Source organism: Dermacentor silvarum, chromosome 1 (genome assembly GCF_013339745.2).
Source record: "Dermacentor silvarum isolate Dsil-2018 chromosome 1, BIME_Dsil_1.4, whole genome shotgun sequence".
In the NCBI taxonomy this organism is placed as follows: Eukaryota; Metazoa; Arthropoda; class Arachnida; order Ixodida; family Ixodidae; genus Dermacentor; species Dermacentor silvarum.
Window position 1 is genome coordinate 201,538,183 of NC_051154.1, and position 23,136 is coordinate 201,561,318.

Below are 23,136 nucleotides of genomic sequence, written 5' to 3' on the forward strand. Positions count from 1 at the left end.
AACAAAAGTTTGCAGTTACTTTTTTATCTATTTCTCTCTCTTTTTCCCTTTTCTTTTATTCAGAAAAACTGGCAGGGACAAAAACGGCAATAATGAGTCATGTAACACGTGCATATTTACTGGATTGGAATCTGGGGACTTTGAAGAATGTGTGAATGTGAAGAATGTGGCGCACCTTTCGTGTACATGCGTGCTTTTCGGGTCCACAGCTTGCAGCGTAAGCACTATGTATCGTCTCAGCAGTGACAGGGTTGACTCCCAGGGACCTATTGTCGGACGATCGCTTTCGGCGATTCTATCGCCTTCGCGTGACGCAGGGCTCAACCAGCCAATCGGCCCATCTGGTTTTGCTCAACCAGCCAATAAGCGCGCACTGAAATGGATATCGCCGAAAGCGATCGCCCGAGAATACGTCCCCTGGGGTTGCACCGCGGCTGAGAATGAGTGGTACTTCGGCTCCCTAGAACAGCAGTGAACCTATCTCGATAAAGGACTGTCGCCTGCACCGTAAAGGCAGTGGGATATACCGTAAACCACTTTGCGGAACATTCTCAATGCTTTAAATATTGTGACGTAGTTCGAGAGCTTGCTCTGTTCCGCTCGGCTAATGCCACGAACGTGGGTCGTTTGAGGATAAAGAATTAAGAAGAGACACCTTTAGCCAGCGCACAATTGGTTTTGTAGAGCGTAAAATTAAATTAATGTGAAAGAGACAGTGTTGACGTTCGAACAGTCTGAGTGGCCGCGGCGCCGGCGTGCACGGTATACCATGGGAAAGCCTCTTACGTGGAATTGCTAATCTTTAAGATTTAAGGGAGCCTTTTTACGCAGTTCATACTAACGGCGGACAACAGATTGCTTGCCTGCGCTGCCGAGACACAAGAATCGCGACCCGACAAAACATGCCACTCTTAAAAGATTGTGCTTGGTACATGCAGTCCGACAAAGAGAACGCGTAGCGCAAGAATATACGCAATGGGCATGCCTTCAAGTAGGATTAATTGAAGCAGTTAAGAACGTTATTAACCAAGCGCATAAATTAAAAGAATGTAAGCCAGTTTTTACGTAGTCGTGATAAACTATTAGCTGAATCGCGAAACAGGAGAACATACACAGAAGGGCAAGACGAAACATCGACTATCAATTTTTTTTTTCCACAGGGAACTTTACATACATACCAGAAATGTGAGGGTATTTTTAAGAATAACTTGCACGGAGCTTGCCAATATATATATTGTTCAAAAATAGAAGCACTGAGGAAAAAAAATAACACGACTTTACTGACATTCCGGCCGGCGTCCGGCCCTCATCTCTCGTGATGAAGGCTGGACTCCGGCCGGAACGGCAGTAAAGTCCTGTTATTTTTTATTTTTTCCTACATGCTTTCATTATACATATATATATATATATATATATATATATATATATATATATATATATATATATATATATATATATATATATAGCGTTCATAAGTGGACATACTGGTTATCCAAAACGATGTCGCAATATAAGGGCTCATATGGCCTCCGGGTGCGGCACGGTTTCTTGCCACCCATGCGGGTGGTTCTCTCTTCCGAAATAATGCACAGGCTTTTTCACCTGCACCGCTCCTTTTATAAGTTGGATATGAACAGCCAACAGCATTTGAACGAAAGTCCTAACAACAAATGGCAGTCTTCGATTTTGTATTTTCTAAGCAGGCCCCATTTGGTGCTGCCCGCATTTTTCATACGCACATATACGGGCCTCATTCTGGCGAGCAACCCGCAGCTCGGGCCCAAGTCCAATCTCTCTATCCAAATACGGGGCATGCGTAACATAAAAACCTCTCGTCATGCCCGCAGCAGTCAATGTAAACCTCCTTGGTGCGCCTTCGCAAGCGTACCTGGTCGGAAACAGTGATAGTGGCCCTGGAACGTAGCCACACGCGTGGTGGCGTCTGGTTAACTGCTCTCTTGGCGCTGCGAACAGTTATGCTCTTTCTGCTCGAGTTTGGTGTAGACGGACGACTCTAAAAGCCTTTGCACTTCGTCAACTGTCTCTTATCATCGCCATCGTCTTCATCGTCCTCTTTCTTCCCCTGCATACATTGAATTATAATCCTAGTTCACTGTAACCTATTTTTTTTTCATTAAGTTCCAGCTCTCGATTAATTCGCCTTCGCCTTGCTACCTAATAAGATCCTGGTCAGCTAACTTGGTGGAACGACTTCCTCGGAAAGGCGGTGGTGCTTGGTTCAATTGCGGTACAAGGAAATTTTTTTTCTTCAACTGCGAAGCTTTCTTTATGAGGAATCCGTGTGGTGTTTCCCTTGTAGCTTTGTGTTACTTTCCTGTGAATGACAATTTGGTTCCTTCACAAGGATTCAGTCGCAAACGCACTTGTGTGGTATAATGCCTGTAGTGACCATCTACAAATGTGCATGCATGCCGTCGGTTGCCTGCATATAGAACTTGCAATGCACATTAATAGCCTCTCCCTCGTGAGTGGACGCGTAGCCGACATAAACGCATGCAAGACGTAAGCATAAGCGGAAGTTGGCTTCTCCGCTGCAATGATATTCAAGCAGAAAAGCACGCTTTAGGGTATACCTTCGTAATAATATTTACTTATGCGAATTTGTAACAAAGAAAAGTGAGTCAAGGCAACGGGAAGCATCCAGTATACAGGGTGTATACTGGATCATGCACCATCATGATCATCAACTATCATGCACCAAGATTTAAAAATATGCAAATGCCACGTAGCTGGACTGAACCAAGGTAATGTTGTTTTCCATCGCTTGGAGAAACTCAGATTATGTTATGCCTTCATTAATTAATCAACTTCTCAAATATAATATTTACATGAAAAGTGTTAATGAGAAAATTGTAGAGCAACATGAAAAACTCGTGATACAGCTTTCTGTTGCGCAATACGTGCTACACAGAAGTGTTTTTCCGAGCGTGAATGAAGCCCGCTGAATACACGCAAAATTGCCGCGCGACTGGCCCGCTCGAGGCATATTGCGTATGTATTCGGCGGCTTCTTTCACGCTCGGAAAAATACTTTTATGTAGCACGTATTGAGCAACAGAAAGCTGTATCGGGAGTTTTTCACGTTGCTCTATAATTTTCTGATTAACACTTTTAATCTAATTATAATATTTCAGAAGTTGATTAATTAATTAAGACTAATTATGTAGTTAGGCGGAATGCGAAAAATTATCTGAGTATCTCCAAGCGACGGCAAACAACATTACCTCGTTCTTGTTCAGGTACATGGCATTTTCATATACTTAACGTTTGCCTAAAGTTACGTGAGACACCCTCTATATATTATTTATGTATTGACAGCGGAGTTGTTCTTAGTCGAGCGTGCGCCAGCGATAGCGGCCACCAACGTGCAGGAGCAGAGCCGGAGAGGTCACGTGACCAGCAGAGGAGGAGAGGCGCGCTGGTGGCGGAGGCGACCAATGAGTGGGCGCGCTCTGAGGGGAGGAGGCGACCACAGCGAAGCTGTGCATTGGCGGCCGCTTGGCTGGTCCGAACGGTGCTACTTGCGGGGGATGGGACGCGTCGGCGTCCACGGGCGACGCGGTTCCTAGCGCGTTGCAGGGGATGGAACGCCATCTGTCGCAACAGCGGAGATGTGGTCATTCCTTCGGTCTAAAACGAAGACTACCACAGCAAAAAAAAAAAAAAAAAAAAAAAAAGAAACGCACGCGACAATCGCAGCAACAGAATGGCCACAGCTCCACTGTTTCGACAGATTTCACTTCGTGGAACTGACTGCATTTTTCTTTTATTTATTTATTTATTTATTTATTTATTTATTTATTTATTTATTTATTTATTTATTTATTCATTTATTTCGTATACCCTAAGAACCCTTGCGGGAATTACATAAGAGAAACCACAATTTAGAGGTGTTACGATCACAGCGTAATTTTGGGCAATAAGAACGTGTGTCATAAGTTCAAACAATATGACACACGATACAATAGTCAAAACAATGCGACGTATATACAATACAATACAATAATCAGCACGAGTGCGACAAAGGTAACCAAAAAAATTAACTCTATATTGAACAGGTGCTTCAATTTGTTAATAATTGAATCGTGATCACGCACAGTTACAACGTATGTCGGCAATCGGTTCCAACATTAAGTAGTAAGATATAGGGGTGAATTACGAAACATGTCAGGGGGCGCACGAACATGGGCTGTACTTTAAATGTGTGATCCAAGAGTGAAAAAATGAGATGGGCTAGTATGATATGGGATACTGAGATCGACGAATCATTGTGATAAAGCCTGTGGAAGTGGGAGAGTAGCGTGATAAGCCTTCGCTTCTAGAGTGCGGGCACTTTCAATGAGGCTTTGACATCAGTTACACTACAAAAGTGGGAATATTTTCTCGTGGTAAGTTGAGTGGCATTATCACGAAAAGTTATGAATGTGAAATTTATAGCATATGAAATGATATCATTCGATTCGTATTTCATGAACATTTCTGTGCGTTCCAAACTGTTCTACAATGCACAAGACCGATCTCTAAAAAACATATCATTTTTATGTTGCGTAATGAAATAGGTGTGCTCTATACTACAATTTTATTCGGCGGAAAGAGTCGAGCTTTGTGTTCTTCGTTAGTGGAAGACTGGGGAAGTTCAATTTCGATGGACCGGTTGCAAAGAATACGTCGCAATGACTGGGTTTCGTCAAGGCGCGTTAAAATGCCAGTTCGTGGGACGTTCCCGCGTACCGCCCACGCAACACTGTCACAGCTGCAACACTGTAGCCGCATTCGAACACTTGTGGCATGGCGGTCACCAGCAGAACGTCACAGCCATCGAGCAAGCGCGGTGACTACAGGGTTAGTTTCATTAACACAAACGCAAATGCAAGTAAACTAATTGCAGCTTTCTTTTTGCTTGCGCTAATGAGTATTCGTCCTCACTTTTCCTGAGCAATATTGCCGTCGTGTAGCAGAGTTCTAATTCTGTAGATATTGTCGAGAGAGACATATAATGAAACTTTTCTCGGAGCGGGGTTCACATCGACCGAGTGTAACGAGTACACAACGTGCAGCCAGTGTATACTTGTATACTTTGTATACCCATGAATAAATGAATTCGTGCCACCCGCATTCTTTTTCTGTTTCGTTCTGTTTTCTTGTGTCTCAATTGGTCGCATTAGAGCTCTCGGCAAATAGCACGTGCGATATTTGTGTTTAGCTTGAAAATAACACCGCCACGTCGGATCTGTAACGTCGAGTGGCAGCGATGGCGTTGCACTGGCAAGGAGGAAGATCGATGAAACGTAAACAAAGGTGCGTGCAGCAGAACGAAAACTGTTTTCATTTTAGCAAGTTGATGCTACTGCTGTCGCTCTGGCGGGAACGCATTAGATTCATATCATGCGGAAAGCTGAGAGTATATCTGTTCCAGTGGCACACAATCTTTGCTTGCGTTGCCATTTAGTCAATCTTCCACCAGACGGTAGAGCTAGAAAATGCTGTTTTCGTAAGATAGATGATAAACATACGAGTTTCGGTGTACAGCGCCACTTTACTTGGGGAGCTATAACGTAAAGTTATTACATTCTGACTTTATTCCAATATCCTGACGTCAAACTTACCTAACCGCCAACGCGAGCACTGGCGGTGACCCGCAAGGTTGTTTCCACAGCCTAATCAAACGCTCTCCTCGTTTATAGGATATTTTATTTGTATAATTGGCTGACGAGAGGCGAGGAGCGTGCAGAAGAGGAGAAGGCTTCGGTGGGACCGAGCTAGCGCTGTGACCGTAGTTTTTTTGTGGGTGTTAAGACGAGAAACCTATGTGCGCCAACGTTCGTTATGGTAAGGCAAGGAGTTTGACTTTTATTCAAAACTGAAAGAAGAACATGACCTAAGCGATGTGCTACAAAATCCCCGCTTCATCAGTGTCATATAAGTTGCCATTACTACGGTGCACTTGGCAAGGTGATTACTATACTGATGCTCGTGTTGTATAACTCCAACATTAAGCATCTTCTGTAACCACTTCGTAATAGCGTTCTCTGCAACAACTAAAGTATAAGGAAAGTAGTGCGCACTTCAACCGCTAAAGTGGATTGTGGGGATGGGGGGCGGAAACAGGAAGCTCCTTAGACAGTAACTAATGGTAGATGGTTGTTTTATTTTACAGCAGGACGAAACATGGTCCGTGTATTTGTAGAGATTGAGTAGTTTAACGGATAGCAATTTCCGAAAATACATATTCTTCCTCAGCACTGCTGACTACTAAGTCACTAAATACGCAGTGGGCCTTTTGTCGCGAGCTGTCCAGAGCTAGTAGCCTGGTAAAGTGTCATTAATTAAAAGCATGCATACTTCGCTACGCATTTGTATTCCGCTATTTTTTATCCAGCTTTTTAGCAGATGGACTTACCGATTCATTTGCGCGTAAAAGGCGGCGGTGGTCACGTGTTGCGACAGCCAACGAGACCGTAGCCAATGCACCAACGAATCAGCGAGCCTTTTACGCGCTCACGAGCTTTGCAAACCCTGCGCAATACTGTAGTAATAGTTTGCGTGTTTCTTCATAGTTAGCCTCTGGCCGCCGCGTATTGCAGTGCACTTCATAGAAACATTTAGGCTTGACTGTCTTTTGGTACACAGCATTATTCTATTAAAAAATTCTCAAGTTCATTCGTAAGTTTTTTTCCATCACGTTCTCTTACCCATCCTCTCCCGAAGTCACTTTATATCGCAATAGCAATCATATGGACACTTCAGGCAAACTTCTGCCGTCGACATCACCGCGTCCGTCATCATGATGTTCCGTGTAAATTCCAAGTGCGATAAGGTCTTATCGCACCCCGCAAGCGGTATGCTATGGTTGCGAGAAAAAGTGTGCGACGGTGAGTCGAGAATGATGGTGGGTTGATGCGCTCAGTCTTCTCGAGCGCTCAATGTTGGAGGTCACGTCCAATATCGGACCCCGGAAGTGGCTGCGCGGGGCTATCTGCGCGGCTGAGGACATAGGCGGCCCATGCGCCGTATATTGGAGGTAATCTTCGGCGGGTGAAAAGTTGAGGACGAGCAGAGATGGCTGGTGGCTTTATATGCGCTGTTTTACCACAGGCCTAGTATTTGAGGTCACGTAATCTCAAGTTTCCGAGACGCGGTGAAGCAAGAGGTAGCACGAAGTGTTCACACCCTGCTGTCGGTGCTCTTCATCACACCAGCGTTGTGACAGCGAGCGTTCGTGGTCATCGAGTGGGATCCGTACATGTTTGCACACACCATGCTTGTTAATTTAAATAGTAAGCGAGTGTTTACTGCAACTTATACGGCCGATGAAACTATGGACCTTACTTCGTGTATTTCTCTTATGCTTTGCTATCGCTGTCAAGCTTACCCTTTCAAACGAAACCGCCACTCCCATGCATACCATTATACTTTTCATCCATGGGCGTCACTGCGACTGTTTCATTGCAGTTACACGCTGTGACCCGCGCCCAAGCTTTTGCGCTCATAGGAAAAAAGGGAGGAAATAAGAGAAAGGCAGAAGGCAGGGAGGTTAACCAGGATAACGTCCGGTTGGCTACCCTACACCGAGGGAATGGGAAGAGGGAACACAAAGATGACAGGGAGAGAGAGGAGGTAAGGAAAGAAGAGAAATGAGCGGTTAGTTCGCTGACGCGTGTGTTAGTGCACTAATAGAATGCTCAACATGCCTATATGCATGATTGTTTGTTTTCTGTGTATCAGCCGTTTTACTACACAACGACTGTAATACTGTGCTGTGGGCCGAGCATAGCTGCTAGAATGCTTTCGATTCAGCCACACCAAAGTGCACGGCGTCCCGTGCACGGTGAGAACGTGTAGCGCATCCACGTCCAACGTCACACCTAATCCCAAGTTACACCTTTCTGATGCAGGTGACCGAGCTGTGGCTGGACGACATGTACCTGAACAACAGTCAGCCACTTCCTGTAAACTCGTCGCCTTTCTACCTCCTCCCAAAGCAGTGCTTCGCCACTTCCGCGGACCAGGCCAGGTAATCGGCTGTGTTGATTGATTGATTGATTGACTTGACTGACTGACATTGGTGACATCGGTCAGTCTTCTTGCAATGACGTGCTACCTTAAATTAATAAATTCTGGAGTTTACGTGCAAAAAAATACCATCTGATTATGACGCACGCTGTAGCGGGGAGCTTCGAATTAACTTTCATCACCTGGGGATCTTTATTGTCCACCAGATGCATGGTACACGAGCGTTTTTGCATTCCGCCTGTATCGGAATGCGGCCGCCACGGCCGGGATCGAACCTGCGACCTCGAGTTCAGCAGCGCAACGGCATAGCCACTAGGCTACCGTGGCGATTACGTGTTACATGGTGTACAAAATAAAGTAGCACGAAATGAAGAGCAAGCACCAGCCTACACCCATCAAACTTTTATGTAGTACAAGTTGTAATGCTCTGGATAAAGTTGGAGCCCTGTTAGCAAACTATATGGAGCGCAGCAAGCGAACAAAATAGTGACCCTGCAGATAGCTGACCTCTCACACTGTTGACAGTTGTACTCATATGTACAAAAAATGAAGATACGGCCAAAAACGCCGCATGAACAGCACAGTATAACTGAAAATGCTGAAATCCATTTCGCAGCTTCATTTTATTGATACGGAAGTGATACTGATTCCTGTATGCGGTGCCGCCTCCCATAAAAAAGAAAGAAAAAAACATAAATGCGGATATGACGGCATAAGCGCGGGCCAAAGACTAATATAGCAGCACCACGAATTCACACAAAGCGGAGAGCCGCATTTTCTCTGACAAGAGCTTTGTTTTGGCTTTTCTTTCAGACCTCTTTAATGTCTGCACATTGTTTTTTGCAGGTTCGCGGCCCGATTCATCGAATGCGCGGTGCTGTTTAAGAAAAAAATTGACAGGTAGGTGAGATATTTTGACAAGAAACGTGGGATGTCTCGAACCTTTAGATGTAGTAATTCTCTTGGAGTTAGCCCAAGCTTTTTAACATTTCTAGTGGCATCCACTCGTGCAAAGCGGTTATATTGAAGTGTGGTATCAAAATAAATAAGCATCATTACAATAGCTCCTTTGCTGAAAGCCTGGTTACAAGTATTGATGGTGTAAATGTCGCTTCGTTATGCGTTCACAGAATCACTATTTACGGAGAATTAAAAGCGTATGCCAGTGTTCCTCACAGAATATTTTCAAATACATACGGTGGATATCCGAGGTGATTGCTGAAAAAGTGACGTTGGCAACACTTTTGCAATGTGTCTTTGTAAATCTTGAACAAAAAAATTCTATCAGATGCCGGTTGTATTGGCCCTTAGCGTGAACTGCGTTGTTCACACCACGTCGTCTATCCTTTTGTGCGCATGCTCACTCAAGTGTCCCTTACGCGATGACGAAGCCCTCTTTAACAAGTCATCGACTCACGTGATGTGGGGCGTTTACCCCAAAAAAATATCGAAAGTCTCGAAGCTTGCGCATTGACCCCAGCCAACGAAAAAGTCCCATTTATTTCCGTGTCGTTAACGATATAGACACTAGTGCAACCACGCATGCGCAGGACGATATCGCGATCGGCATTGAAACCGCAAACGCGTCTTAAGCCTGGAGTCCATGGAGTAACCTTTCGCGATGAAGTGCGCGCGTGAGAAAAATAATTTGTGATTGCCTGCTGGCTGAGTAGTGCGTATACAGGGTGTCCCAACTATCATGCACTAAATTTAAATATATGCAAATGCCATGTAGCTAGGCAGCATCAAAGTGATGTTTGCCGTCGCTTGGAAATACTCAGAGTATCTTTTGCATTCCGGCTAATTAAATAATTAGTCTTCATTAATTATTCAACTTCTCAAATATTATAATTAGATTAAGAGCGTCAATGAGAAAATTGCAGAACAACATGAAAAACTCCCGATACAGTTCTCTGTTGCCAAATACCTGCTTCATAAAAGTGTTTTTCCGAGCGTGAAAGAAGCCCGCGATTACACGCAAAGTGCCTCGAGCGGCCAGTCGCGCGGCAATTCCGGCATTTGTCGTTGTCGTGTAAACATTTGCGGCCGACTGTACGTGTCGTCGAGACAAACCTCACTCGCAAATGCCCCCTGCATATGTTCTACGCTATGCTCGATAGGAACCTACTTGTTTTTTTTTTTTTTTTTTTTTTTGCGTAACGCTCAACTAAAACGACGCAGCTGCATCGACTTCATTGGACAAACATATTTGACTGAAGGCGGTGGCAACTAGTATTTTATTATCTCATAAGTATACCCATCTGTCACCACTAAGTGGACAAAAGTGTTCGAGAAGTCCTAATAGGCTCCCCTATGCAGCAAAAAGAAGAAAAAAAAAGAAAGGAGAAAGAAAATGAAAATACAGCTATAATAGTATTTAGCTATAACATGCCTTTTCTTTGTGGTTTGTCTGTCGCACGGTCATGTACCAATGGATTCATACCAACATGCTTAGCTTTCCACCTTACCTTGTTGAACATACCCTAGATTGCAGTAGCAAAACATGTGGTAAGCACCCAAAGGCTCGCTTGATCTCAGCCGTATTATCACCTTATTATGGGCTTTCTTGCTGCCGCCAACTATACGCTGTCCTGTGCACGGGGCATCACGAGCAGTAAATTTGCACCGTGAATATCCCACGGACTCAAATGGGGGCCCTCAAGGCTGCAGGGCTTTCAGAAAGCTGCAAAAAAAGGAGGATCGCGAATCAGGCACCGTGAAGCGTGTGCTAAAAAATAATACCAGCAGTTTACACGTCTAACGTGCGCTACAGTCCCTTAAAAGTCAAACTGACCTTTTTTTTTAAATCTGGTACAAATGATACTAGATGAGTATCAACATAAAAACATAGCTGTACATCACGAACACCCGTGAGGTCACGAAAGCAGACGCAACAAGGCGCCGTGTTTTGTCACCTTTATTTGTGCTCGCGTCCTTGTTTGCGCTGTGACTGTTATCCGGGGCCAAATAGCCCAACTGAACATATTAGCGAGCGTTTCAAGGAATTGGTCTTGCATATAAGAGTGACTACATCCGCGGACAGTCAAAATACTTTTTGCGCTTCATGTGAAGCGTTCCGCCCATGCCTCACTAGGCCTCGAAGCTCAGGGGCCGTGACGTCACACTAATGGGTTTAGAGGTCACTTATTCAAAGAGGTTGGCAAGGAGCAGGGAAAAGCATCGACATGCAAGCTCACTCATTTCGTGTTTTCACCACTGCGCACTTCGCAATGAAAGCATCGGCCCACTGTATACCGTTTCTTCACGGATGCGAAGTTCTAGGCCTTGCGCTAAGAGGCGTTGACGTCAATACAGGTGCAGCTGCGTTGCGTAGCTACACCTACATAGTGGCGTGCAGGGCTCTTCAATGATCCTCTTCGGTTTACACGTGCACTGCCAATCTCTTCACAGCGGCACCCTGACTCCAGACGTGCAAGGCCGGGGTGGCACTCGGCAACCCCTCTGCATGCAGACCTACAAGCATTTCTTCCCGGCCTACAGGAGGCCTGGCCCAACGAAAGACGACCTACTACTCGACACCGCATCGCAGCACCAGGATCACGTCATCGTCGTCTGCCGAGACCAGGTGCCGTCCTCGTAATGCCCTAAGGTTGCCCTGCTCGCGTCCTTGTCTGCGCTGTGACTGTATTGCGTAGTTTATGCCTTATGTACAGGTGACACAAAGAGAGATAAGGTGTGCCACACGTATTAAGAAAGACAACTGAAATAGCAAATCTGACTTACGACCTGGTAAATGAATGACACACAAACATATCATGCATTTTTTTTTTACATTAAAACGTTTTTCAGCTGTAAAACACACTCACTTTAAATATTTTCATCGTTTGCTTTAGCCGCTCTCCTCCAAGTACCCGCTCTATGCCGCAGTTTCTCTCTCTCTCTCTCTCTCTCTCTCTCTCTCTCGTGGAAACTCACGAAGAGGCTACTCTTCAGCGTTTCACACTCTTTATTCTAGCGTCGTTCCGGTAGAACAACCTCTCTCAGAAATGCCTATGACCTATTCATTAGCAAATATATCTTCAATGAAAGCGCTTGGTTCGGGCGCGGTTGTTCCACTATCGGAAATGTTAAACCCAGCCAGACGTTGCTCAAATGGAGTAAACGAACCACGCCAAAAGCTGCTCGAGCGCGGACTGCCGAGAAAAAAAATAAAAAATAAACGCACATTAGGAAGTGGTTAATACAAACAATCCTGCACACGCCACCTGTATGTCGTTGAGTCCCGTTTATTGAGAGGTCTGGTTCGATTAAGGGCACTTTGTGCGCATTCGCAAAATAGAAATCCACCAAAAATGGACGTGGTTGTTACGTTAAGTTCAGTTCCGTTCGAACGATTTTCGTCTACTGAGTGTTTCTCAGATTATGGTCCTGAAACACCGGGGTTTTCGAGAGCGTTAGGACCCGAGAGAATCGTTTTAGAGGCGCACCATTAACCAGTATCGTCTATCGAGACAGCGAATGAGGCGCCTGGTAAGGTATTTGGGACACCTTACCTTTGTGCATGAAGGTCCTTGGTTGGCATCGATTAAGACCAAATCGATATCAAGGAACAGAATGGCTGTTAAATGAGAATTGGGGCTTCAACTTTCTCCAGCATAGCTAGACCTAAACGCTTTCGCTTCTGCTACCCAATATTACCTTTCGCGTTAATTGAGCACCACGAGGGATATGTCAGACGTTTCAGCGACGCCATCTTCAAATGAATAAACAGGGGGCATACGCTCAGCAATCATCAAGCTGCAAAACGAAGATGCGCCTTCTCACCTTGCGCGGTCTGTCACACACTGCAGCAGCCGTCTTCGCTGTACGGAGGGCAGCGTATGCAGAATACAGAATAATTTATTTCCCAATAACTAGTGAACCCGTCTTCTGATTTTGTTCCCGTTATGACCTGCAACGCCACCCTCTCCGGACAGCTCCGGAAGCCGGCTGGCCTCAGAACGGTTTTCAGAAGCCAGCCTTCTTGGGCCATGTCCATGCTCGTCCCTGGCGCAGAAAGGAACGAGGGCGCTGTTAAAATACTTGAACTCGACACGTCTCTGCGACTGGTAATGAACTTTGTGTGCACCTTCAAGTGCGCGCGCAAGTAGTGCTCTCTCTCTCTCTCTCTCTCTCTCTCTCTCGTTTTACCTTTTTTCTCTATTTTTATCTCTTTATCTTTTCCTCCAGTGCAAGGTAGCAAACCAGACTCTGGCTAATCTCCTTGCCTTTTCTTGCTTCTCTCTCTCTCTCTGGTTAAGGATCCTTCGGGTGAAAAGCTGTGGCAAACAGCTTGAATGTGCCTGGATGCCCTCATACGGCAGCAATACATCTACTATCGGCATACAACTTAAAAAACACACATTCAATTCAACTACCATGAGAGTACAACCCAAAACACACCTACTATACGCATACTATACGCCGCAGCTTTTAATTGGTTACGCTTATGCGCGACAGTAATCGCACAAGTGGCGGTATACTTTTAATAAATGTCAAAAAGAAAATATAATTACAAGCACCCTCACCCAAAATGTAAATAGAAATCAGTAGATCCTAAATTTGGTTTATCTGTTCCACAATATTTAATGTGTCTGCCATGCACTTTGTATTTCTTTGTCGTGAAACAATGTAAGGTGCAATAATTGAATCTTTGACAGGTTAATGGTATAGTGTGTCTTTGTTTTTTTTTTGTGCCTTTGTAAATACACTGTCCAACCACAGAGGGCCTTGTTGACGAGCATCCGCCGCGGCTGTGGGAGGCAAGTGCTGCCACCGGGTACCTGCCGGTAAAATAGGTACAAGCGAGCTCCCGGCCTGGTGTTTGGCCCTTACGGCACCTCAAAGCTTGGGAAGGGGTGTTTGTCCTCAACCCGAAGGCGTCCCCACCTCAATACGTGCTTGGGACGCCACATGGGAAATGGCCGCCATGAGAGCAGCCCAAACATCACTTTTTTTTTTTTTTTTTTTTGAGTGCTCACGAGGGTTTTGGCGGGAATTTCGGGCGCAGGCTCCTTTCCCAAGCGTATCACCCCTGAGAAAGCCGAACGCCAGGCCGCGCCAAGCTTGTGCCCATTTGAACCAGTGGGTACGCAGCGGCGGCGGCAATCGAACATACAACCTCCCGCAGCCGAGGCGGGCGCTCTGCCACTAGGCCACAGCTGCGGCAGATGCAGCTATTGCATCGTGGTATCAGGGTAGTATAGGACAGCGGTGATAGTTTGAGTGACAAGCGTGCTCCAAAATTTTTCAAGGTACACTGCGACGTCCCTCTCTGATGCACATACTCGCTCCACCCCCCACCACCCCGCTATTGCTCTCCTCTCGTTATTGCATGCTTAAGTCTTGCTTAGGACATAGTGGGGCGCCTGCAGCGCTAGCAACGCTGGGCTAGTGGTACCCAAATATGCAACGCCTTCGCAGCAGAGGCCGACGAAGCCAGTTCCATAATCCTTAATAACAACACCTCCCCATTCCCTGTCTCCCAGTGTAGGGTAGCTAATTGTATTTTCTGTTCTAGCTAGCCTCACTGCCCTTCTCCTTCCTTTCGTTTCTCTCTTTCTGCAGTGATAGTTATTATCAGCGCTTTCGGCTCTCAATGTGGCCGTGCATGCTAAAGAAGTACATGCAGCTTGCCTACATCCTGCTTAGGGACATTCATATAATACAATCAAGTCTCAGCTCAGCAAGACAAAGAACGAGAAAAGATTAAGATGACACAAGCGTTATAGAGATGCAGTTTCTGTCGCCGTGATTTACGCAAGAATGTCCGTTTGCACACTTGCTCGAGCACAGAGATTGCTTAAAAAATATCAATGAAATTGCGAATAAGTAGCGTCGTCTTCGCGTCTTGTCCTACGTCTGTTCGTGCTGTTAAACGTTCACAATGAATAATAGACGTCATCGAGGCCCGGTCGAGCTAATTGCTCAAAGATAACGCTTGCCACGAATCAGTCATGTTTACATTTTTGAATTACAACCTGCACCGCACAATACACCTCATTGGAAGCTTTTAACCTCTTTGAAAAATTACAAAGTGCCGCTTAAATGTAAGCATTTAGTGACACTCGAAACAGCATTAGCCGGTTCGCACGTATGACTTAGAGGTAAAACTAATAAGTCAGAGCGAAAATGCATACGATCGGGAAAGCTATCGCTATTTTTGTATTATGTTGTCCTATAAAAAACGCTTCGCAATATGTTATTTTATCTTGTTTTTCAACGATGCGCCGCTGTGCGAGCTCGTTCTCCCACTTTCCTCTATGCCTTACCCCACAAAGCGAATGCATTTGCGTACATTCCTACCGAACAGTTCCATTTTCTAGCACTTCCCGACTGCCGTGGCCTTAGGGCAACAAAAAGTGAACACTGATGGGCGCACAGTGCTATCGCTCCCGCATCTACGTGCGCCTCGACACATAGACATCTCGGCTACTGGACACACTTGATGAAAATATTCAACTTGATTTTACCACTCTAACAAAATTTACATAGCACAAATGGTTTACAACAGAACGTATGGACACGGACAGAAAGGGACGACGACACACCAGCGTTTGTCGTCGTCCCTTTCTGTCCGGGTCCATACGTTCTGTTGGAAACCATTTGTGCTATGTGCAACCAACGAGCTCAGGCAAACACTATTCTGACCAAGCGTAGTGTCGTCTTCCCTTTCTGTCCGTGTCCATACGTTCTGTTGGAAACCATTTGTGCTGTGTGCAACCAACGAGCTCAGGCAAACACTATTCTGACCAGCGTGTGTCGTCTTCCCTTTCTGTCCGTGTCCATACGTTCTGTTGGAAACCATTTGTGCTATGTGCAACCAACGAGCTCAGGCAAACACTATTCCAAAATTTACAGCCTTTGAAGCTAGTATTGTCCCCCAACAGTAATCTTAATCTGACTTGCGCGTATTTCCTTTCTTTAACGATGAGCTCTCGGTGCTTTCAGGTCACCAACGGCATGCGCGTGTCAGTGTGACATACCGTGACATAGCTTTCCTGAAATAAATGTAGCGAGCCACAAGAGTTAAAAAAAGAAAATTCACAGAATAATGATGACGGTTATTGGTGGGCAATAAGATAATCCCCAAAGGGTGTAAATGTTTCTTTGAGTGTAGTCCTAGCTTCCTCCAGAGCCATCTGGTGAGATTATAAGTTTCGTTCTTTTTCGTCAAACCACGTCGTCCCGTCGTTTAATAAACATCTGCCGCTTTCACTGGAAAATGATGAACTGTTCTAATATTCGCGGCTGGGCGATCCACCTCCGCGGTATCCTGCACAGGCCCCCTGGCGTTAGGCCGTGGTACTGCGCAACTCGGCTCAACGGACCTCGGGTACTGCGCTCCATCTAACGGGCGTCGAAGAAAACAGATCGAGTGCTCTCGTTGGCGCCATGAGTGAACGTTCTAGAAAGGCATCAGACAATGGTGTGTTTTATTGCGATAGCAATTATATGGACACTTGAACCGGATTTCTGCCGTCGGCGTCGTCATCGCCGTCGCCGTCGCCGTGAGGTTCCCTATAGATAAAATCTTCGCCGCGCGCCGTATGCCCGAGAGGAAGCGTGCGGAGACGCGCGCTATCACGGAGAGCGAACGCACTCAATCTCCCACGCGCAAGCAAGGAAGCAGGAAGCCAGCGCCGGAGGGAGCAAGGGGAAGGGGGGGGGGGGCACTTCTCTGCCAACAACCGCGCTCGTCGCTCGCTCGCACTGTCTCTTATCTCCACACGGCTCTGACCTTTAAGTGCATTCGCCGCTCAGTTTCCGTTCAAGCGATAGACCGCACGTACCTTCGCCCGCTGCGGCGTATGCTTGCTGCCAGCGTTTTGACAGTCGTTGTCTGCTGTCATTCAGTGTGATCTCTTCGTGTTTGTGCGCGCTCACACCACGCTTGTTCATTCAGTTCGTAATAGTCGGGGTTTTTAAAGGACTCGCATTCTTACGAAAGCAGACACCACACAGAGAACGCGGCACACACAAGCTCTGTTCATTGTGTGGTGTCTGTTCTTTTTTTACACCGTTCTAAAGATGTATAGTACAATAACAACAACTTGTCCAACAACAAGTTCGTTTGGACTCACGACTCGGGTGCAGTCTGGATGAAAACTTCGCCCTTATCCAATCTGACTGGCTAAACTATTCCTCTATTTAATAAACGAGACCTTGATCGTAAGAGAAGAGAGAAATAAGAGATTAAAGGCAGCGAGGTTAACCAGAGTTCGCTACTCTACACTGGGCAGAAGGGGAAAGGGCAGAATAGATGAGGACAAAAATGTTTGATGATATGAAAGGAATGTTTCCGCACAACCACGATGAAGGCGCCTGACAACAATTATAGCATTTCATACAGTCCAAATGCTTTTAAGAATCACCAGTGCTTTTAAAACAAATCGAAATGGCGTTGGCTGGGATCAGGGCAAAGGATTGTACTTCCTGTCAGGAGACTGTTGTCAAGTCTGTCGAGCGCGGCTCAGAGCCCCTGTTCCTTGTGCTTTGAATCGAGAACATTCACAAAGAAGGTGTGCAATTGTTTGTTTGCACCCACAGACTACACATTCTGGACTGCATGGTCATTCCGATGAGGAAGGAGTACGTATTTGGGAATGCTACTGGAAGCCTTAGACGAAAATACGAGAGTTACGTCACGCCGTGGCAAGCCGTGCGCAAGGCGGAGCTTTAGAATTGTTTTCATAGCCGTGGACTCTAAGGCAAACCTGGAACATACGAATTCATAAATGTGCCGGCTTACGGAAGAGGCAGACAAAATAATTTGCTAAAAGAGGTACTCTACCGCCGCGAGTGTCGTCGTTTTGCAGCTTTTTATTGAATTGACGTAGGAAAGATGTTGACATAAAACCGTTTCCATTTTACCCGTGCACCCGCCGCGGTGGCTCAGTGGCTGCTGCTACTGAGCACAAGGTAGATGTGATCCGATGCCCGGCCGGCGGCTGCCTTTCGATGGGGGCGACATTGAAAAATGGCCGCGTGCTCGCTAAAGGACGCCAGGTGGTCAAAATTAATCCCGAGCCCTCGACTATATACGGCATCCCTCTTAACCTCCTGCGCAGTTTTGGGACGCTAAACCCTACAATTGTTGTTAGTTCTGCACGAGCGCAGATTCCTGTAACCAGCCAGAGTAACGAGGAGCCCTGAAATAATTGAACACATCACCCCCCCCCCCCCCCCCCCATTTCTATTTCAAGCTCTGAGTAGTACCTAAGAATATTTATCGACTTAGCAGCTACGAAGTGATCGCACGTTAGTTTTGCCCACATCACACTAATAAAAAGTACGAGACTTCGAGGGCAAGAATTTTTTGGCTCGCGCTCTTACAGACTGCCTCATATATCACAAGGCTCACGCGTCATAACGACGGTAATCACAGTACGTGTCGTTTGCGCTTTCTAACGGTACATGCTCCGCCTTAACAGCTAGGGTATAAAAGCACCGGGCCAGCAATTTGTGGGCGCTCTTGTTGCTTCCCGATAGCCGTGTTGAATACGGTCTTCAGTCTCGGCAAAAATGTCCGAAACAACCCCCGGGCCCGCATTCACTGAGAAGTTCCAACGCTAGGACTCTTCGTAAGGCGACCGACCAATGGGCAAACAGCGCTTTAGGAACAAAAAGCTTTGTAAATTGGGCCCAGTTTCCGGCAACAGCAAGTCTTTACCACTTAGCTAGTATATTTTAGCAATCGGGCATCGCATGTGAATGCCAAGAAACAAATTATAATTGGGCACTGAAACACCCTCTGCTTTAATAAATCCACCTTTGTTCCACCTTAGCTTTTAAATCACAATTTCAGGTGTGTAGGCGTGTCAGTGCAAACTCAAAAAAAAAAAGTTTAAATTCTTTGGTGCGTACTTTGTCTCTAAACAACAATCGTCGTCTGCAGATATGTGCATGCCGTTCGCGAACTTGAAGTATACCGGGCACGCTGTGTTAAACAAACGAAATCCCCGCAAGATAGATGGCCATTATTATTTGGGAACAAGGAAACAAGATAAACCTCAAATGGCACGACCGTTTTTTAGATTGTGTGCCGTGTGAGATTACTGCCACCGGGCATTTGGCGTATTAAAACACTCAGACGTGGTAAAGAAGGAACCACTTCAGATGCTTTCTAGGACAACGAGCGCAAACTTAATTACTGTGAAAAAGCTCATTCACACCAAGTTACCGAAATCGATATCAAAAATGTTCGACGCCATGAAAACTCATGAGGTTTTAAAGCAATTCAGGGGTTATCAGAGACGCCTTAGGGAGGGGATACCGATTAATTTCGACTGCGCCAGGTTCTTTGACGTACACTCAAAGCACGAGCGCTTCTGCATTCCGCCACCCAACGGAAAACGGTTGCAGCGGCATAGATAAAATCAAACCTGGGACCACATGCTCAGCAACAGAATGCCGCAGCCACTAAGCCAACGCGTCTGGTGCACAGTTTCTTCGATGTCACTAAACGGTGCTATTAATAGTCATGAAAGGCCGGAGAATGAGTGAGTACGAAGTAGCGAAACCAGTCCGGGACATGCGTCATACATGCCCACCAATGCTAAGCAGAAGATCTCTTGCAGCTATACCTTCCATATCAATCATTCCATCTTAAAAATTATATAAGAAACGGACACAACACCGTGAGAATAAAAAACTTTGCTGTTCGCACTTCTTCACTAGCTTCCAATCATACATTTTGCAGAATGCATCGCGAAACGCAAGTGTAATGACAATGGTAACAATGGTAGTCTTTTACTCACTTCGTCTGAGCGGAATTTTGCTTCTCCACGAATAAATAGAACTGTAGGCAGAACAGTGTTCGGACGAACTGTATTCTTTTACTTGAATGTGCATATATAACATCGCAAACAAACAAAAAAAGAAGAGATGCGGCATACTTAAATATCGTTTTTTTTTTTTTTTTTTGCTGAAGTAATTCGCGGCAAAAAAAATCAGCAATGCTGCAAGTTCTCATCCGCTACAAGAGTTCAATTAGTGAATCTATTAGGCGTGCCTAATGGTGTGTGCTCTGGTCTTTTTACGCATAGCATCTCACGCAGCGGCCAACGAAAAAGTAGTACACTGCTCGAGCATGGCCTGCATTCTTCTAACGCGCCTTTCTGCTCTGCAATGCACACTATTGCCTCTTTATCGCCTCGTTCCCTGGAGTTATTTGCCGCGAGGTCACGGCTCGTTCATGTGCCTCTTGGGATGTGCGCACCCGCCCAAGTCTAGGCGCCACGTTCGTGCTACTTGGATTGTTTACTTCTGCCCCTACTTTTACGAGATTCTGTTAGCCTGCATAAAACAGTGCTTTTGTTTTCCGCGCAGGGCTTTATACCGTCGCTTATACACGAGTGTATATTTATTTTAGCATATGTTCACTCATATAACGGCCATATATTTGATTATGTATTATGATTTAGCAGCAGTGGTGTGTGATGCGATGTCCATTCAACTTTTTGCAGATGATAGTATACTATATACAAGCGTGTGTTGCTGTGGAGATGAAAATCACAAATTTCTACAGATTCCTAGTTAACGCTTTAATCGATTGGGACATGGAAATTAATGTTAAGAAAACCGTACATTTTGGAATCGCAAGTAAAAAGCAACTGACCTGTTTTGAGCCATAAACTTATAAATTAAAAATCGTCAAGGTAAGTGAGTACAATGCGTTGCTCTCACTAGCAACTTACTCTGGTCGATGCACAATAATAACGTCTGTTGCTTTGCAATCGTGAAGCTTTTTTTAAAAGGAAATTAGGCAGAGCACCAAGAAAGCATAACTATTGGCATATAACACTTTCGCCGGATTTAAGTTGGGACATGCCTCGGTAATTTTGATTTCCTAGACAAAAAATATGTACACTACTTCGAAATGATACCATGAAATTCAGATTTACTTTTCGAAAATATATAAAGGCGTAATTGTTCTACCAAACCAATGGCGCATAATCACATTCCAAGGTTAGAACAACTTAGTAAGCTCATGTCTGATCGGATTTCTTCATAATATTTTGACTGGAAAGCTAGACATGACTGCTTCATACGTCAAACATATTACTGCACTAAAGACACGACATACACATAAATATGCTGTACAACCCACTTCTGCATAAACAAATCTGTTCTTGTTTCCATGGACTATATTCTTGATCAGAATAATTTTCCTAAAGCTATAGTGGCTATTGATGCCACTTACTTTGACAAAGAACACCAGTAATTATTGTAACAAGAGCCTGAAAATGTTTTTTGTCATATATCAATTTTGTTTATGGGGCAATGATTCTGCGTGTGCGCAGAAGAAGTTTGTCTGTTCTAGCCTAATCCTAATGTATTGAAATCTCTGTGTGCAGAGAATGCAGCTTATAAAACGTTCTTTTATTTATTTTTTATTATTATTATTTGCTAGTATAATTTTTATACTTCTACAAGATCTGGTAATTTTCTTTAAATGTGTTTTCTTCGTTCATCCTTTAAGACTGGTTGCTAGTATACTTGTTATTTTCAAATAGTTACGGTCAACCTAATATCATCAGTTTTTCTTTATCTATCTCTCTGTCTTTGTTGAGTGGCTTGGTGAAAGAACGTACTCCCACTCTTGTATGTTTTTTTTTTTTTTTTTTGTGTACGTCGAGTACTCCGCCCTCGTTCTGTTTTGATGTTTACTCCCACATGCTTGGGTCTCCTGACCTGCAGTATTATTAATGTGTAAGCATCCTGATACTTCATGGACTTTTCGGGGGCTATCTATCTATCTACCTATCTATCTTGTTTGTATCTAGCCGTTTTCCCGCCAAGCTTGGTCACTGTGTAGTCCATGGTCGAGTGGTTAGAGCATCGGGCGGCTATGCTGAGCGAACAGGGTTCGGAACCAACCGTCAGACCAACTTGACTTACTGAGTGTGTGGCAGTGTGTGCATACGTGCCGCTCTTCAACGAACCTCTTTCCCGCCGACATGGTCCCCTGTAGATGCGGGACAGGGTATGTACAGGTCTTCAGTGAAGCTCTTTGACGCCGACTTGGAGCACTGGGTATGTGCCAGTCGGTCTTGCTGGTCTTCAATGAACCTCTTTGCTGGCTATTTTGCGAATCTGGGTATGAGCCATCAGATGTGTGCCGCTCTAGAAAGACAAAAAATAGGCTTTAAATTCCTCCGATGCTGGGTGGAATCGAACCCGCGTCACACGGTTTCCGCAAAATTACGCTTTATCAGGCAGCGCCGCAAATGCACTGGGTATGGGCAGCTATACTTCAATGAACCTCTCGCCAACTTAGGTGACTGTTTATGTGACACTGTGTGTACGGCAAGCGAGAGAACAATTCTCAGCGTTCCCAAGTACCGGCGCGCCACGCTCCTTGTCTCGGAGGCCACGCGCGGACTTCTCGGTAGCGCCGCGAGATGGCGCAGCGTGTTTAGAAAGAAGCAGGAGAGAGGAGCCCGGCTGCCGCATGACGCGTTTCTCAGCGTTCGCACGCACCGACGCGCCATGCATTTCAGAGGCCGCACGCAGGCTTTGGTTTGGCGGCGCTAGGTGGTGATGAGTGTTCACCAGTCATCAGACGAGATTAGTGAGACACGTTTATAGTACTGGTTAAAAAAAAAGTTGCAGTGGCTTAGCTCGGCTATGCCAGGATATACGTAGCGTTAGCAAAGGTTCAGCTGATTATTCTTAGCTTTCCTGGTTGTCTCCTACGCTCAACCGCTAATTGCCAGGCAACTACTTCGGGATCCGATGAGTCAAGCTTCTCCGTTCTTCTGCGCTGTTGAGCAGCATTTGCGCTCTCCTTCTCCATGACTATACCACACTGGCAAACGCCAGTCAGAAGCGCAGCGGCTCCAGCGCAGTGTCAGACGGCGACTCCACAGCGAGCGCACGCCGGCGCCAGTGCGTCTACCACGGCTACGACGTCACTCCTCTGGAATGCGCAGACCGGCGGCGGTGATTCGCGCGCGGCGGCGGCGGAGTGCGCGAGAGGTGCCGGCTCCGGTGTCTCCGGTGCGCAAGCTGTGAACATCACTGATCCTTGCGCATGCGCAGCACGGCTCTTGATGTGCCGCGCGAAACGGGCTTGGCTAGGCCAGTGTAGCTAACGCTA

General features: G+C 45.7%; 1 protein-coding gene across 1 annotated transcript in view; it reads left to right on the top strand.

Annotated features, from left to right (window-relative positions):
- The window catches only part of LOC119436395 (choline O-acetyltransferase), a 222,309-nt gene that overhangs the window by 163,451 nt on the left and 35,722 nt on the right, over positions 1–23,136 (top strand). Inside the window, exons 4-6 of the mRNA XM_037703238.2 lie at positions 7,916–8,034; positions 8,880–8,933; positions 11,445–11,630. Coding sequence (XP_037559166.1) covers positions 7,916–8,034; positions 8,880–8,933; positions 11,445–11,630 — 359 coding nt within the window. The remainder of the gene's footprint in view (positions 1–7,915; positions 8,035–8,879; positions 8,934–11,444; positions 11,631–23,136) is intronic.